General features: G+C 56.4%; 1 protein-coding gene across 1 annotated transcript in view; it reads left to right on the top strand.

Annotated features, from left to right (window-relative positions):
- Window positions 1–9,410: 9,410 nt before the first annotated feature.
- The window catches only part of DCHS1 (dachsous cadherin-related 1), a gene marked incomplete at both ends in the record, with an annotated part of 44,123 nt that continues 39,818 nt past the window's right edge, over window positions 9,411–13,715 (top strand). Inside the window, one exon of the mRNA XM_080612281.1 lies at window positions 9,411–11,162. Within this exon, the coding sequence (XP_080468407.1) occupies window positions 9,411–11,162 (1,752 nt within the window). The remainder of the gene's footprint in view (window positions 11,163–13,715) is intronic.

The raw sequence follows: 13,715 nt of genomic DNA, 5'->3' as shown, positions 1-13,715 counted from the left end.
AGGGATAGGCTGGAGAGTGTGGAACTCTGTCTGGGGATGGGTGAGCAGTCGACAGACTTGTGGGTCAGGGTTAAAGGGAGAGCAGCGATGGGGGACATCACTGTGGAGATCTGTTACAGGCCACCTGATCAAGAGGAATCTGTGGATGAAGTGCTCTATAGGCAGATAGGAACAGTCTCACGCTCACAGGGCCTTGTTCTCATGGGAGACTTCAACCACCCTGACATCTGTTGGAGTGAAGGTACAGCCCGGCACAAGCAATCCAGGAGGTTCCTTGACTGTGTGGAAGACAACTTCCTTCTGCAAGTAATAGAGGAGCCGACAAGGAGAGGTGCCATGCTTGACCTCGTGCTCACCAACAGGGAAGGGCTGGTTGGAAATGTGATGCTCCAGGGCAGCCTTGGTTGCAGTGACGACGAGATGGTTGAATTCGAGAACCTTGGGATAGTGAGAAGAGCGTGCAGCAAGCTCACTGCCCTGGACTTCAAGAGAGCAGGCTTTGGCCTCTTCAGGAGCCTGCTTAGTAAGGTTCCATGGGACACAGCCCTAGAGGGCAGGGGGGCCCAAGACTGCGGGTTGTTATTCAAGGATCACCTGCTCCAAGCTCAGGAGTGTTGCATCCCAACTAGAAGGAAGTGCAGCAAGAGGGCCAGGAGACCTCCTTGGATGGATAAGGAGCTGCTCAGGAAAATTCAATGGAAAAAAGAGGCTTATAGAAGGTGGAAGCAGGGACAGGTGGTCTGGGAAGAATACAGGGATGTTGTCCGGGAAGCTAGGGACCAGGTGAGGAAGGCTAAGGCCCAGTTAGAATTGAACTTGGCTAGGGATGTTAAGGATAATAGGAAGGGATTCTATAGGTACGTAGCGAGTAAAAGACAGACTAGGGACAACGTAGGCCCCCTTCAGAAGATATCGGGAGAACTGGCTACCCGGGATTTGGAGAAGGCTGAGGTTCTGAATGACTTCTTTGCCTCAGTCTTCACTGGCAAAATCTCTGACAGCACCACCCAAGTCTTGGAAGGTGAACGCAGGAACTGTGAGAATGAAGACCCTAGGCCCACTGTAGGAGAGGATCTGGTTCGAGACCATCTTAAAAACCTAAACGTACACAAGTCCATGGGACCTGACGGAATCCATCTGCGGGTCCTGAAGGAGCTGGCGAATGAAGTTGCTAAGCCACTGGCCATCATATTTGAAAAATCATGGCAGTCAGGTGAAGTTCCCGACAACTAGAAAAAGGGAAATATAACCCCCATTTTCAAGAAGGGGAAAATGGATGACGCGAGGAATTACAGACCAGTCAGTCTCACCTCTGTGCCTGGCAAACTCTTGGAGCAGATTCTCCTGGAAGACATGCTAAGGCACATGAAAAACAAGGAGGTGGTTGGTGACAGCCAGCATGGCTTCACCAAGGGGAAATCCTGCCTGACCAATTTGGTGGCCTTCTAGGATGGGGCTACGAAACTGATGGACACGGGCAGAGCAGTTGACGTCATCTACCTGGACTTGTGCAAAGTGTTTGACACTGTCCCACATGACATCCTTGTCTCTACATTGGAGAGACATCAATTGGATGGGTGGACCACTCGGTGGATAAAGAACTGGCTGGATGGCCACACGCAAAGAGTTGTGGTCAATGGCTCGATGTCCGGCTGGAGACCGGTAACGAGTGGTGTCCCTCAGGGATCGGTGTTGGGACCGGTCTTGTTCAACATCTTTGTCGGTGACATGGACAGTGGGATTGAGTGCGCCCTCAGCAAGTTTGCCGACGACACCAAGCTGAAGGGATGCCATCCAGAGGGACCTCGACACGCTTGTGAGGTGGGCTGATGCCAACCTTATGAAGTTTAACCATGCCAAGTGCAAGGTCCTACACCTGGGTGGGAGCAATCCCAGGCACAGCTACAGGTTGGGCAGAGAAGAGATTCAGAGCAGCCCTGCAGAGAAGGACTTGGGGGTGTTGGTCGATGAGAAAATGAACATGAGCCGGCTGCAGTGTGCGCTCGCAGCCCAGAAAGCAACCGTATCCTGGGCTGCATCAAGAGGAGCGTGACCAGCAGGTCGAAGGAGGTGATCCTGCCCCTCTGCTCTGCTCTCGTGAGACCTCACTTGGAGCATTGTGTGCAGTTCTGGTGTCCTCAACATAAAAAGGACATGGAACTGTTGGAACAAGTCCAGAGGAGGCCACGAGGATAATCAGGGGACTGGAGCACCTTCCGTATGGAGACAGGCTGAGAAAGTTGGGGCTGTTCAGCCTGGAGAAGAGAAGCTGCGTGGAGACCTCATAGCAGCCTTCCAGTATCTGAAGGGGGCCTACAAGGATGCTGGGGAGGGGCTATTCATCAGGGACTGTAGTGACAGGACAAGGGGTAACGGGTTCAAACTTAAACAGGGGAAGTTTAGATTGGATATAAGGAAGAAATTCTTTACTGTGAGGGTGGTGAGGCACTGGAATGGGTTGCCCAGCGAGGTTGTGAATGCTCCATCCTTGGCGGTGTTCAAGGCCAGGTTGGATGAGGCCTTGGGTGACATGGTTTAGTGTGGGGTGTCCCTGCCCATGGCAGGGGGGTTGGAACCGGATGATCTCAAGGTCCTTTCCAACCCTAACTATTCTATGATTCTATGATTCTATGATTCTATGATTCTATGATTCTATGATTCTATGATTCTATGATTCTATGATTGCAATTTGGTTGGTTCCCACCTTGTACCAGTTACAGGTTATTCTGCCTCAGGAACAGAACTTTGTACTTCTCATTGAACTTCATGAGGTTTCTGCTAATCCAATTCTTTGAGTTTCTAGACATCTCTCTTGACCAAAGTTCTGCCATGCAACATATCAGCCACTCCTCCGAGTGTCATCTGCAAACTTGCACTCTGTGTCACCATACAGCACAACACTGGCTCACAGTTCAATGCTTGCTGTACTTTCCTGGCTTGCAGGCACCAACTCCATATTGAGCCACTGATCACTACCCTTTGAGCCCACAGGTGCAGCCAATTTTCACCTACTGCTTTGTTCCTTCAGCCCATACATCCTCAGGTTATAAATTGGAAGGTTGGAAGGGACTTTTAGAGGTCATCTAGTCCAAGCATCCACAACAAGCAGAGACATCTTGAATCAGATCAAATTGCTTCGAGCCACATCCAACCTGGCCTTGAACACTGCCAGGGATGGGGCAGCTGCAGCTTCTCTGGGCACCCTGTAACCCACCCTCACTGTAAAAAAATTCTTCCTTATATCTAGTCTGAATCTATTCTCCTTTAGTTTAAAACCGTTACCCCTTATCCTATCGCTACAGGCCCTATTAAAAAGTCCTGCCCATCTTTCTTATAAGCTACCTTTAAGTACTTAAAGGTTGCAGTACATCTCTGTTGAGCCTCCTTATCTCCAGGCCAACCCCCCTGCCATGTCCCTCAGCTGTTCCCCATCACACTGTGCTCCAGGCCCTGCACCAGCTCCGCTGCCCTTCTCTGGCCCTGCTCCAGCCCCTCAATGTCTCTCTTGCAGTGAGGGGCCCAGAGCTGAGCACAGCATTCGAGGTGCAGCCTCACCAGTGCCCAGTGCAGGGGCACAATCCCTGCCCTGGCCCTGCTGCCGAACTGGTGCTGATCCAGGCAAGGATGCTGGGAGCTTCCTAGCTGCCTGGGCACAAGCTGCTCATGTTCAGCTCTGTCAATCAGCACCCCAGCATAGGTCCTTTTCCATGAGCAGTTTCCAGCTGCTCTTCCACACTCCTGGAGCATTTCATGGGGTTGTTCAGGACCCAGCACTTTGCCTCATTGAATTTCATACCACTGGCCTTGGCCCATTGATCCAGCCTGTCCACATTCTCTGTTTGAATTGGTTGTCACTGATGGAAGAACCTAGACATATTCCTGAGGAAGCAGATTGAGCTGTAGTCTTTATAGCACAAGATCTTAGCAATGGACTATCATAGCCAGTAGTCAATGGCAGCTTCTCTACTAAGAAGGTAGAATAAAAGAAGGTCCAGCAGTGATTATTGGCCTGGAGGCAGAGTGGCCCCAGCCCACACACCAGTACTTCTGGGACCTGGCCTGGCTGGAGCAGGGAAAAGCAGTTCAAGTGGCCAGGCCGAGCCAAGCAGGAGCCACTGGTGGGGAAGCCTTGACAAGAGTCTTGGTTTGACTCATCATAGACTGGTGAGACCCAACCTCTTGCAGTACAGGCACTACAGATGAGATAGTACCTTCCACATGGACATTAGATGCCTTGATGTGAGCCAAGGTGCCGGCATGTTACAGGTTACAGATACTTGGACTCTGGGCTCTCTGCATAGGAAGGAATAGACATCAAAGAATGGGCTGTGCCTCTGTGATCTTCGCCCCAGTGAACCCAGTGTCACGCACAGCCTCCCTCCATCTCCTGCCCAGCCCTCTCCTTGCCCTGTCCCATCCCAACACTGCCCTGCCCTCGCTCCTGCCTATCTCTTCCCATTTACCCGGGCTCCTGGCGCCCGTTGCTTCCTCCCCATCCCTCTTTACCCCCCTCCAGCCATTCTCCCCGACGTTGCTCCCCGGACCCTTCGTGTCCCGCCACGGGGTCCCACCGCCCCGGACCCCAGCCCGGGGCCGCTCGGAGGCCGCGCTCCGCCGGCGCGCTCCGGTGGCGGGGCGGGGATGGGGGGAGCGGGGGGAGCGGGGGGCTGAGGGCGGCGCTGGGTCGGGTTTCAGCAGGAGCCTCCGCGCCGAGCCAGCGTCGACCCGCCGCCGAGCGCTCCACGGGGCGACCGGGGCGACTGCGGCACCGGGTAGCACCGACACACCGGGGTGGCCGCGGTGCAGGAGCGCTCCGCAGCGCTGGGGATACCGGAGCGGCCAGCGGTATCGAAGCGATCGCGGCACCGGAGCACCGGGGTACCGGAGCGGCTGCGGGACGTCCTGGCGGAGCCGGATTCTGCGGGATGTGAGCGCAGCCAGCGCGGGACGCGCGGTGTAAGTGCCAGCGCCGGGCACCGATCCGCTACGGCTGCCCCGCGCCCTCGCCCGGTGTTCCTCACGGCGGCATGGCCGCAAGGCAAGGCGGGCCGGGCCGGACCGGGAGGGACCGGGACCGGGACCGGGACCGAGACGGGGCCGAGGCCCGGGACCGGCACCGAGACCGGGACCAGCACCGGGACCGAACCACGACCAGGACCGGGACCGGGCGCTTTGTTCTGCCTCCGCAGCGCAGACAATGGAGCGGGGGGGCGGGGGGGACGCGCCCGCGGCGGCGCAGCACCAGGGATCCGCGGCCGGACCGGCCTCGCCCGCGGCGCGACGGCAGCGGGGCCGGCGCTGGCAGCGGAGAAGCGGGACGGGGAGGGTGCGGGACCGGTGCTGCCGCGGAGGTGGCCGCAGGGGAAGCCCTGCCGCGGGGCGGGAGCTCGGAGGAGCCGCGGAGGCGCCAGGCGGGGGCTGTGGACCCGAGCGGAGGGGACCGGGACTGGCAGAGCTGCGGCACTGAGAGTTCACTGAGCGCAACGTCGGGGTTTGGGATGTGCCCGGGACAGGGTTGTGCCTGGGGCGGCCGCGAAGCCCCAGGCGGTGTGGGGAGCTTCAGGCGCCATGGGGCCGTGGGGGAGAGAGAGGTCCGGGAGCTCTGAGGGAGGAAGACCCCTGACAGCCTGAGGCAGCTCTGCGATGGGCACATGGTGTGGTAGGGGCCAGGTCAGATGCGTGTGGGCCGAAACGTGGGAACTGGCTAATGGTGAGGAGATTTTATTAGTGTCCTTTGAGGGGGGAGTGTGTCCAGAGGCAGGACAGCAGGCAGGAAGCTCTGGTGTGGCACAGAAATGGGGTGCACAGGTATGCAGTGGAGCTTGACTGAGAGCATGGTCACCTCATGAAAGGTTGGTCACTGTTCAGAGCTGGTATCAGAGGGAAATGAGGCCATGTGGCTGAGCTGGAAGTGAACAATAGGGTGCTGGTCCTGAAGGCCCAGGTGGGTGGTGGTGGAAGGGCCAGGAGGCATGGAAATGGTGTCTGTAGGCAGTGGAAGACAGTAAAGGCTGAAGAAGAGTTGTTAGCCTAAGGCTGCACTGCAGGCAAGCCTGGGCTGTGGCTGGCTCTGAGAGGCAATAATGAGAAACTCTTGAGAGAGACATCTCTGTGAATGTAGAAAAGCATGTTCCAGGTCAGTAACTGGTGCTCAGAAAAGATTAAATGGGCTTCTGCATCCTTTCTCAACTGGCCTGGAGTCTCAAAAAAACATCATTACATGACTCATGGCCTCTCATGTGAGACTTTGGATATGGCATCAGCAGCATCTGCAGCTTTGATGGAGCTTTTGCACAGCAAGCACTCTGACATCTGTTTGTGGCATGCACAGTGGGTGCCGTCTTTCCAGCTTCTCTTCTGGGGCCACTGTGGGCCTGCTAGGGCTGCCAGGAGATGAGAGGTGCCACTGGCAGGCAGGGATGCACGCTGGTCCCTCTATCATTCCAGATCCTTTTTTTTTGTTTTCCCATATGTGGTTTGTGTGCTAAGTGCAGGCTGGGCTCTCCTGGTGCCCCGTGCAGGCTGGGCTCTCCTGGTGCAGGCTGGGCTCTCCTGGTGCAGGCTGGGCTCTCCTGGTGCCCCAGGCCATCAGCTCTAGGCCGGGAGATGCTGATGGTGCAACTCATGCCGTTTCAGCTGCCATTCTTGTCAACTTCCTTACCATGGCTGTGGACCCCAGGCACCTTTCTGGACAGGTTCTTGCACCAGCAGTTTTCTTCAGAAGATTCTGCTGCCGCTTCTGACGCCGAGACTCGGTGCTGGGGGTGGGAGGGACAGTGAGGACGGGGCCGCCCGCTCACATTACACAGCCTGGGCCTGGACCACTTCAGCCAGTGCTGAGCTCTCTGCTAATTGGAAGCAGCTGTTGGGATGTGGTGACTCTGCATTCACTGAGGTCACTGCTGCCTTCCTCTGTGACCCCAGCCTGCAGCCTTCACAGGAGCAGGGGGCTGCCACCAGTGGCTGCTGCCTGGACTGGGCTGGCACGGTCTGGCACCCTGACAGTTGCATTTGTTAGCAGAGAGGTAGCTAGGCTCTGAAACAACCTACTTGTGTCTGGGGAGGCTGGAAATGGAGAAGTTTACACTGATTTTTATCACAGAATCCCAGACTGGTTTGGGTTGGAAGGGACCTCAAAGCTCCTCCATCTCCAACCCCTGCCACAGGCAGGGACACCTTCCACTACAGCAGCTTGCTCCAAGCCCCTTCCAACCTGGCCTTGAACACGTATCACTGGTTCCCTACCCCAAGAACCCTAATTTCAAATCCCTGTTGCCACAGTGCTCTCAGCTGCTACTCACACTCCCCAGATTAAACTTTTCAGGTTTCTCCCCTCCCCAGCAGCACCTCTGTGGAAAGCCCTCCCTTCTGCTTCTCAAGAGCCACATCACTAGTCAAACCACGTGGGGGTTTCCCCGTACCTGTTCCCTGATTTGTTCCAGGCACTACCCAAAACCTTTCAGCTTCATCCTGTCCTCAGCAACTGAGATTGCCGCAGGGACCCTTGCCCCTCTAGCTGCTCTTCTGCTTTCCTTTGAATTTAGTTTTTGTCTGACCTTCTGTCAAGGCTTTAAACTCTCTGTCTTGCACCTTCCTATGACCTGAGCAGCTAGGGCACAGTTAGGGTGGTGCAATTTCATCACAGAAGCAAACTGGGACCCCATTCCCCAGCACTACATGTTCTGGATGTGTGCTGTTACCCCTCCAGCTGGGGATATTGAACTGTCTCCAACAGAGACACAGATCTGGCTGGGGCCACTGAGCTAGTGCAGACCCCCCGCTCACAACCCACGGTGATAGAAGTATCTTCTTTTGACTTCTGCTCCTGAGAGATAGGGAGTATTCATACATGCCAGGGACAAGAAGAGCGTGTGCTCTCACTTGCCATAGACCTCAGACACTGGATGCCCACTGAAGCAAACAGACACTTCTGTAATGTAGAAAACACTTTTTAATACTTTTTCTTTCTGTCACTAACCCAGGATTTCCACAGGGAAAGCCAGTCGAAGCAGCTGACCAGGGGTAGGAAAGAGAGCCCAGGAATAATCATCCCGCATCCCCTGGAAAGGGTTAACAGTGCTGTAGGGGTTCTTTTGGTCAAGGGCTGACAATCTCAGTCCCCAAAATAGGCAATGTCAACCACCTCCATCCTTCAAGACAGGGAGGTTCCTGCCGTCCTGCCTCTGCCATGAGCAGCTCCTGAGTGTGGTTATGGGACCAGCAGCAAACACTTTCAAGAGAGTCCAAGTGTGAGCTCATGCTGCCGCCATCCCCGCAGACCACTGAGCCTCACTTACTGGGGGCTGGAAGCAGCGCTGGGTCTGGTGTTCCCCACCGGATCCCTGGTGCTGTTCTTGGGGAGGGTGGGCAGAGCCCCGGAGGCTGACAGCCTGTGAGCATTTAGGAGTGTGCCCAGCGTGTCCAGCATGTCCAGCATTGGGGTGGCTGCAGGGAGCTGCTTCTCTCTGCTCGTCCCTCCCCCACTGCTGCAGTGAAATGAAGCTACGGCAGGGGGAAATGAAGTGAAGGAGCCAGAAAGAGCCAGGAGCAGTGAGGAGACAAAGGAGCAGAGTGAGCAGTGGAGGGTGTGGGACCGGGAGGGATTCAGAGCAGCTGCTGCGTTCCTGCTGCAGTGCCACCATCCTCCATGGTACCCGCTCAGGGCATCCACACATCTCTGTGCCAGGCCAAACAATGGGCCCTGTCTGATTTTGTCCTGGGCATTCCCAGCTGTGGGTACATCCTCTGCAATACAGCCACTCTGATTTATTGTTCACTGGAAGTAAGCCCACTCCAGTTTAGCTGCTGCCTCCCAGGGACACCAGATTTGCCTTTCATGGTTTTTTTGGCATGTGGATCTGTGGTCCTGTAGGGCATGTTACTGGTGGTGGTATCTCAACATCGTTGCTTGTTGAGCTTTCTCCCAGCTTGAGACCATCTTTTTTCAGGGTGGAGTGGTGCTAGGGCTGCTGTTTGTCCCCAGATCTCTGTCCCCTTGCAGGCAGCTTCAGCCTCACAGGGAGCATTCAGCTGTTAAAGGCACAGGAACACCCTGCCCCGGTGTTGCCAGAGGGCAGGTCTCTCTGGGAAGAATAGCCTGTGTGATGGGTTCCAGCTGTTAACCTCAGCAGCCTTCAGGTGTGACCTGCTTGGCTGACCAGGTCTGACCTGGTGTTGTCCCAGGCCGTCACTCTGGGCACCCTATGCTCTGACACATTTTCACATTCAGTCTGTGCAAGGGGTAGGTGATACAGAGCAATGGGGTGGCACGTATGTGACAGGCTTTCCCTCCCCACTGTTTTTATCCCTGTCCTTCCTTTGCTGCTCCCTCTTAACCAGCATCCTCTGGTCTGCATTCCATGCAGGATTAAAGGAGATCAAGCCACCCTCTACTCTGCAAGTCACTAGCAATGGAACAGATGAAGGGGTCAGCCATGCTTCTGCTGGAGCTGCTAATTCTTGGAGGCCTGAGAGCAGGGAAGGGCTCTGCTGTCCTGGGCACCCTGGATCTACAAATAGATGAGGAGCAGCCAGCTGGCACCATCATTGGGGACATCAGTGCTGGCCTGCCTCCGGGAACCAGTGCCTACATGTATTTCATCTCTGCACAGGAGGGCAGCGGTGTCACCACTGATTTGGGGATAGATGAGAACACCGGTATCATCAAAACAGCTCGTGTCTTAGACCGAGAGACTCGAGATCGCTACAGCTTCATTGCTGTTACCCCAGAGGGCATCACAGTAGAAGTGAACATCCAAGTGAACGACATCAATGACCATGCTCCAGCCTTTCCCAGACAACACAGCACCTTCCAGATCCCAGAGCACACACCCATTGGCAGCAGATTTCCCTTGGACCCAGCCTTTGATGCTGACAGCGGCCTACTCAATACACAGGGCTATGTGATTAAGGGAGACAATGTGGGGCAGGCCTTCCGCCTGGAGACACGTCGAGGACCCAACGGGGTCCTCTATTTGGACCTGGTAGTCAGCAACATCTTGGATCGGGAGAACCGTTCATCATATTCACTGCTGTTGGAAGCCTACGATGGTGGCTCTCCTCCCCGCAGCACCCAGATGACGCTGGATGTGTCCATCCAGGACATCAATGACAATGCTCCTAGCTTTAACCAGAGCCGCTATCACACTCTTATCTCAGAGAATTTGAAACCTGGCAGCAGCATCCTGCAGGTCTTTGCCTCTGATGCAGATGAAGGTGACAACGGGGATGTGATTTATGAGATCAACCGTCGGCAGAGCGATCCTGACCAGTACTTCACCATTGACTCACGGACCGGAGTCATCAAGCTCAACAAGGGTCTGGACTACGAAGTAAGAAAGGTGCATGAGCTGGTGGTACAGGCAAGGGACAAGGCTGTTCATCCTGAGGTCACTACAGCCTTTGTCACTATTCATGTGCGTGACTACAATGACAACCAGCCCACCATGACTATCATTTTCCTGAGTGAGGATGGCTCCCCACAGATCTCCGAGGGAGCCCAGCCCGGCCAGTATGTGGCACGCATCTCTGTTTCTGACCCAGACTATGGTGAGTACTCCAATGTCAATGTCACACTGGAGGGAGGGGATGGCAAGTTTGCCCTCACTACCAAGGACAACATCATCTACCTGATCTGTGTGGACCAGCTTCTGGATCGGGAAGAAAGAGACTCCTACGATTTGCGAGTGACAGCTACTGACTCAGGAACTCCTCCTCTCCGGGCAGAATCAGCCTTTGTGCTGCAAGTGATGGATATCAATGACAACCCTCCGCTCTTTGACCAGCAGGAGTACAAACAGAGCATCCCTGAGGTGGTGTACCCAGGCAGTTTTGTGCTGCAGGTGACAGCTCGTGACAAGGACCAGGGTCCCAATGGGGAGGTGCGGTACAGCATTGTGCATGGCCAGGATGTCCACTCCAGCTGGTTTGCCATTGACCCTGCCACAGGGATCATCACCACTGCTGCCCCACTGGATTATGAGAAGGATCCTCAGCCTCAGCTGACAGTGCTGGCCACAGACAGGGGAACCCCTCCCCTCTCCTCTTCGGCTGTGGTGCGTGTGGCCCTCCAGGATGTCAATGACAATGAGCCGGTGTTCAGGAGTAACTTCTACAACATGTCCCTGAAGGAGAACACCCCTACTGGGACCTGCTTCTTACAGGTAGGTGCAACTGTCAGGAGCTAAGCTTGAGGAGAGCACTGCCAGGGCTGTGACAGGCTTGGGATGGAGGACCTGCCACTGAAGGCTGTTTGGTGCAGTTGTCAGGGCTTAGATGGGCAACAGTTGCATGAGGAATGCTGGAAGAGAGATTCGTGTGCTCAGGAACGGAGCAGAGCACTGTTACACTCCTTCTGCATGCAAGTACTGGGCGGCATCACTGATGATCTGGGCACACCTCAAGGATGTCCTTTGTGCAAAGCATGGGGGTGACCTCAGCTAAGGCTAGGGCTCACTGTGCCAGGCCTGGCTTGCACAAGTAAGGAGTTGCCTTGCAAGCCAGGCCACTCAAAATGGTGCTCAGGAATATGGGTGAGACGTCTGGGAAGCTGCTGTGTTCTCTCCACCCTGTGAGAATGAACCTGTCAGCCCAGGTTCATCAGTGTTTGTAAGGCTGGTTGTGAGCAGTGGCATTGTTTCTGCACAGCAGATACAATGTTATATTACATTGGAAACAGGACCTGAGAGATAGAATCCTGGAACGGGTTGGATTGGAAGGGACCTTAAAGCTCCTACAGCTCCAACCCCTGCCTTGGGCAGGGACCCCTTCCACTGGAGCAGCTTGCTCCAAGCTCCTGTGTCCAACCTGGCCTTGAACACTGCCAGGGATGGGGCAGCCACAGCTTCTCTGGGCACCCTGTGCCAGCGCCTCAGCACCCTCACAGGGAAGAGCTTCTGCCTAGGATCTAACCTGAACTTCCCCAGTTTAAGGATCCGAGGTGAGGCACGTGCTGCATCAGCTTTGTGGTCTGAGGCAAGGCCGGGAGAGGTCCTGCCCCTCCGCAGGTTCTGAGGCCCCCGAGCTGTGCCAGTGATGACTTTTGTATTTGTCTCTGGTCTGTTCCCTGCATTCGCCATTTCAATGGCAGCTCGGGCCCGGGCACAGGGGCTGCTGGAGGCAGGGGTGCAGCCAGGCTGGGCACAGGGCTTGGGGCTGGCGTGGGGAGCCACTGCAGCAGTGCAGCCCAGGTACCCCCAGGCTGCCCGGTGGGCCAGGCATCAGTGAGGTTTGGGCACTTCTGTGCGGGGGTAGTGGGGTGCTGGGTGTCTGGCAGGGGCCGTGAGGAGCTCTGGGGTCCAGTGGTGAGCAGTTCCTATGGGGCGAGGAGGAGGGGGTGTGGGGGAGCAGGAATCCATGAGACAAGGCAAGAGGAGGTCCTGCAGCCTGTCCAAGGAGATGGGCCTGGAGGAGGAAGGGGAGCTGGTGAGACAAACCAGCCTATGGGTGTGCTGTGGGTGCACTGCTGGCGCACAGTGGGCTGGTGAGTGTGGGGCACGTAGGGTGTGTCAGTGGAGGGGACTGATGGAATGGGACGGGAGTGCTGGAGAGGGGCTTGTGGGATGGGTGAGTGCAGGGCATGGGACAGGAGTGTGGGGGAAGAACGAACTGGGTGGGAGCAAAGGCCAGAATAGAGAGGGAACATGGGGCAGGGGTGAGTGCAGGATGGGGCAGATCTGCGGGGTAGAGGATGGATCAGAGTGGGACTGGAGGAAGTCTGGGCAGAAACAGTGGGCAAGAGAGGAGGAGGCAGATTTGGGTGGTGGATGACACGGGTTTGGCCTGTGTAGGGCACCAGTGCACATGTCTGAGGTGGGGGGGATGGAGACAGGGACAGGGCTAGGAGCAGAGATGGGGAAGGCGTGAGGGGTGGGTTTAGTGGAGAAGCACGGAGGCCCCAGGCGTGTGCAGGGATGTCTCGGCTGCGGCAGCCCCCGAAGGGAGGCCCCCCTCTCTCTCCTCTCTCCTTCTCCGTGCCTTCCTGCTCAGTGCCGCTTGCCGGGTGGGAAGCCGTTCTGGAAATGCAATCGGAGATGGCGGCTGGGCTCTTGCCTGCGAGTGAGCGAGGGGAGGCAGAGCGGGGCTTGCGGAGGAGCCGGCAGGGCCATGAGGATGGCACTGGAAGCTGCCTGGCCACAGGGAGGCCGGAGCCGCACAGGGGCCAGCCGGGCTCTGCGCCGTGCAGGGGAAGGTGCTGGCCCGGCGGTGACTGAGGCTTCAGCCAGATTTCGATGGTCTTGGCTCAGGCCCTGTGTTTCGTTTGGAAACGGCGCATCTGGGCTGAGCGCAGGTAACTCCCGCGTGGCCTCGGCACAAAGCAAACAGCTCACACATCTGCTGCTGCTTCCTCTGAGCCGGGAAACGTGAGAGGATGGGAAAGGAGGCTGGGAGGCTGCCGGCTCGGCACCGGGCCGCAGCAGGAGCGAGCCAGCCTGGGGAGCTGGGCAGAGCCAGGGCAGGGAGCCCGCATCTCGCAGCACATATGCCCAGTGTGGCCGCCCCTCAGCCGCAGTCATCGAAGCACAGACTCAACCAGGCTGCAAAGGACCTTTAAGATCATTAAGTCCAACCTCTAAAGTCCACCTCTGTTGCCCTGAACAGGAGGGCTTAGAGGTGCTGTCAGTGTCTGCAGGGCCAGCAGCCAGCAGCGCTTCCCACGGGCTCACCCATGTCAGCTGTGTCAGCCACCCCAGAGCTTGTGTGCAATGTGTCCACTT

This window comes from Psittacula echo (assembly GCF_963264785.1).
Source record: "Psittacula echo genome assembly, chromosome: 3".
Classification (NCBI taxonomy): domain Eukaryota; kingdom Metazoa; phylum Chordata; class Aves; order Psittaciformes; family Psittacidae; genus Psittacula; species Psittacula echo.
This window is presented reverse-complemented; position numbering and strand designations above follow the sequence as displayed.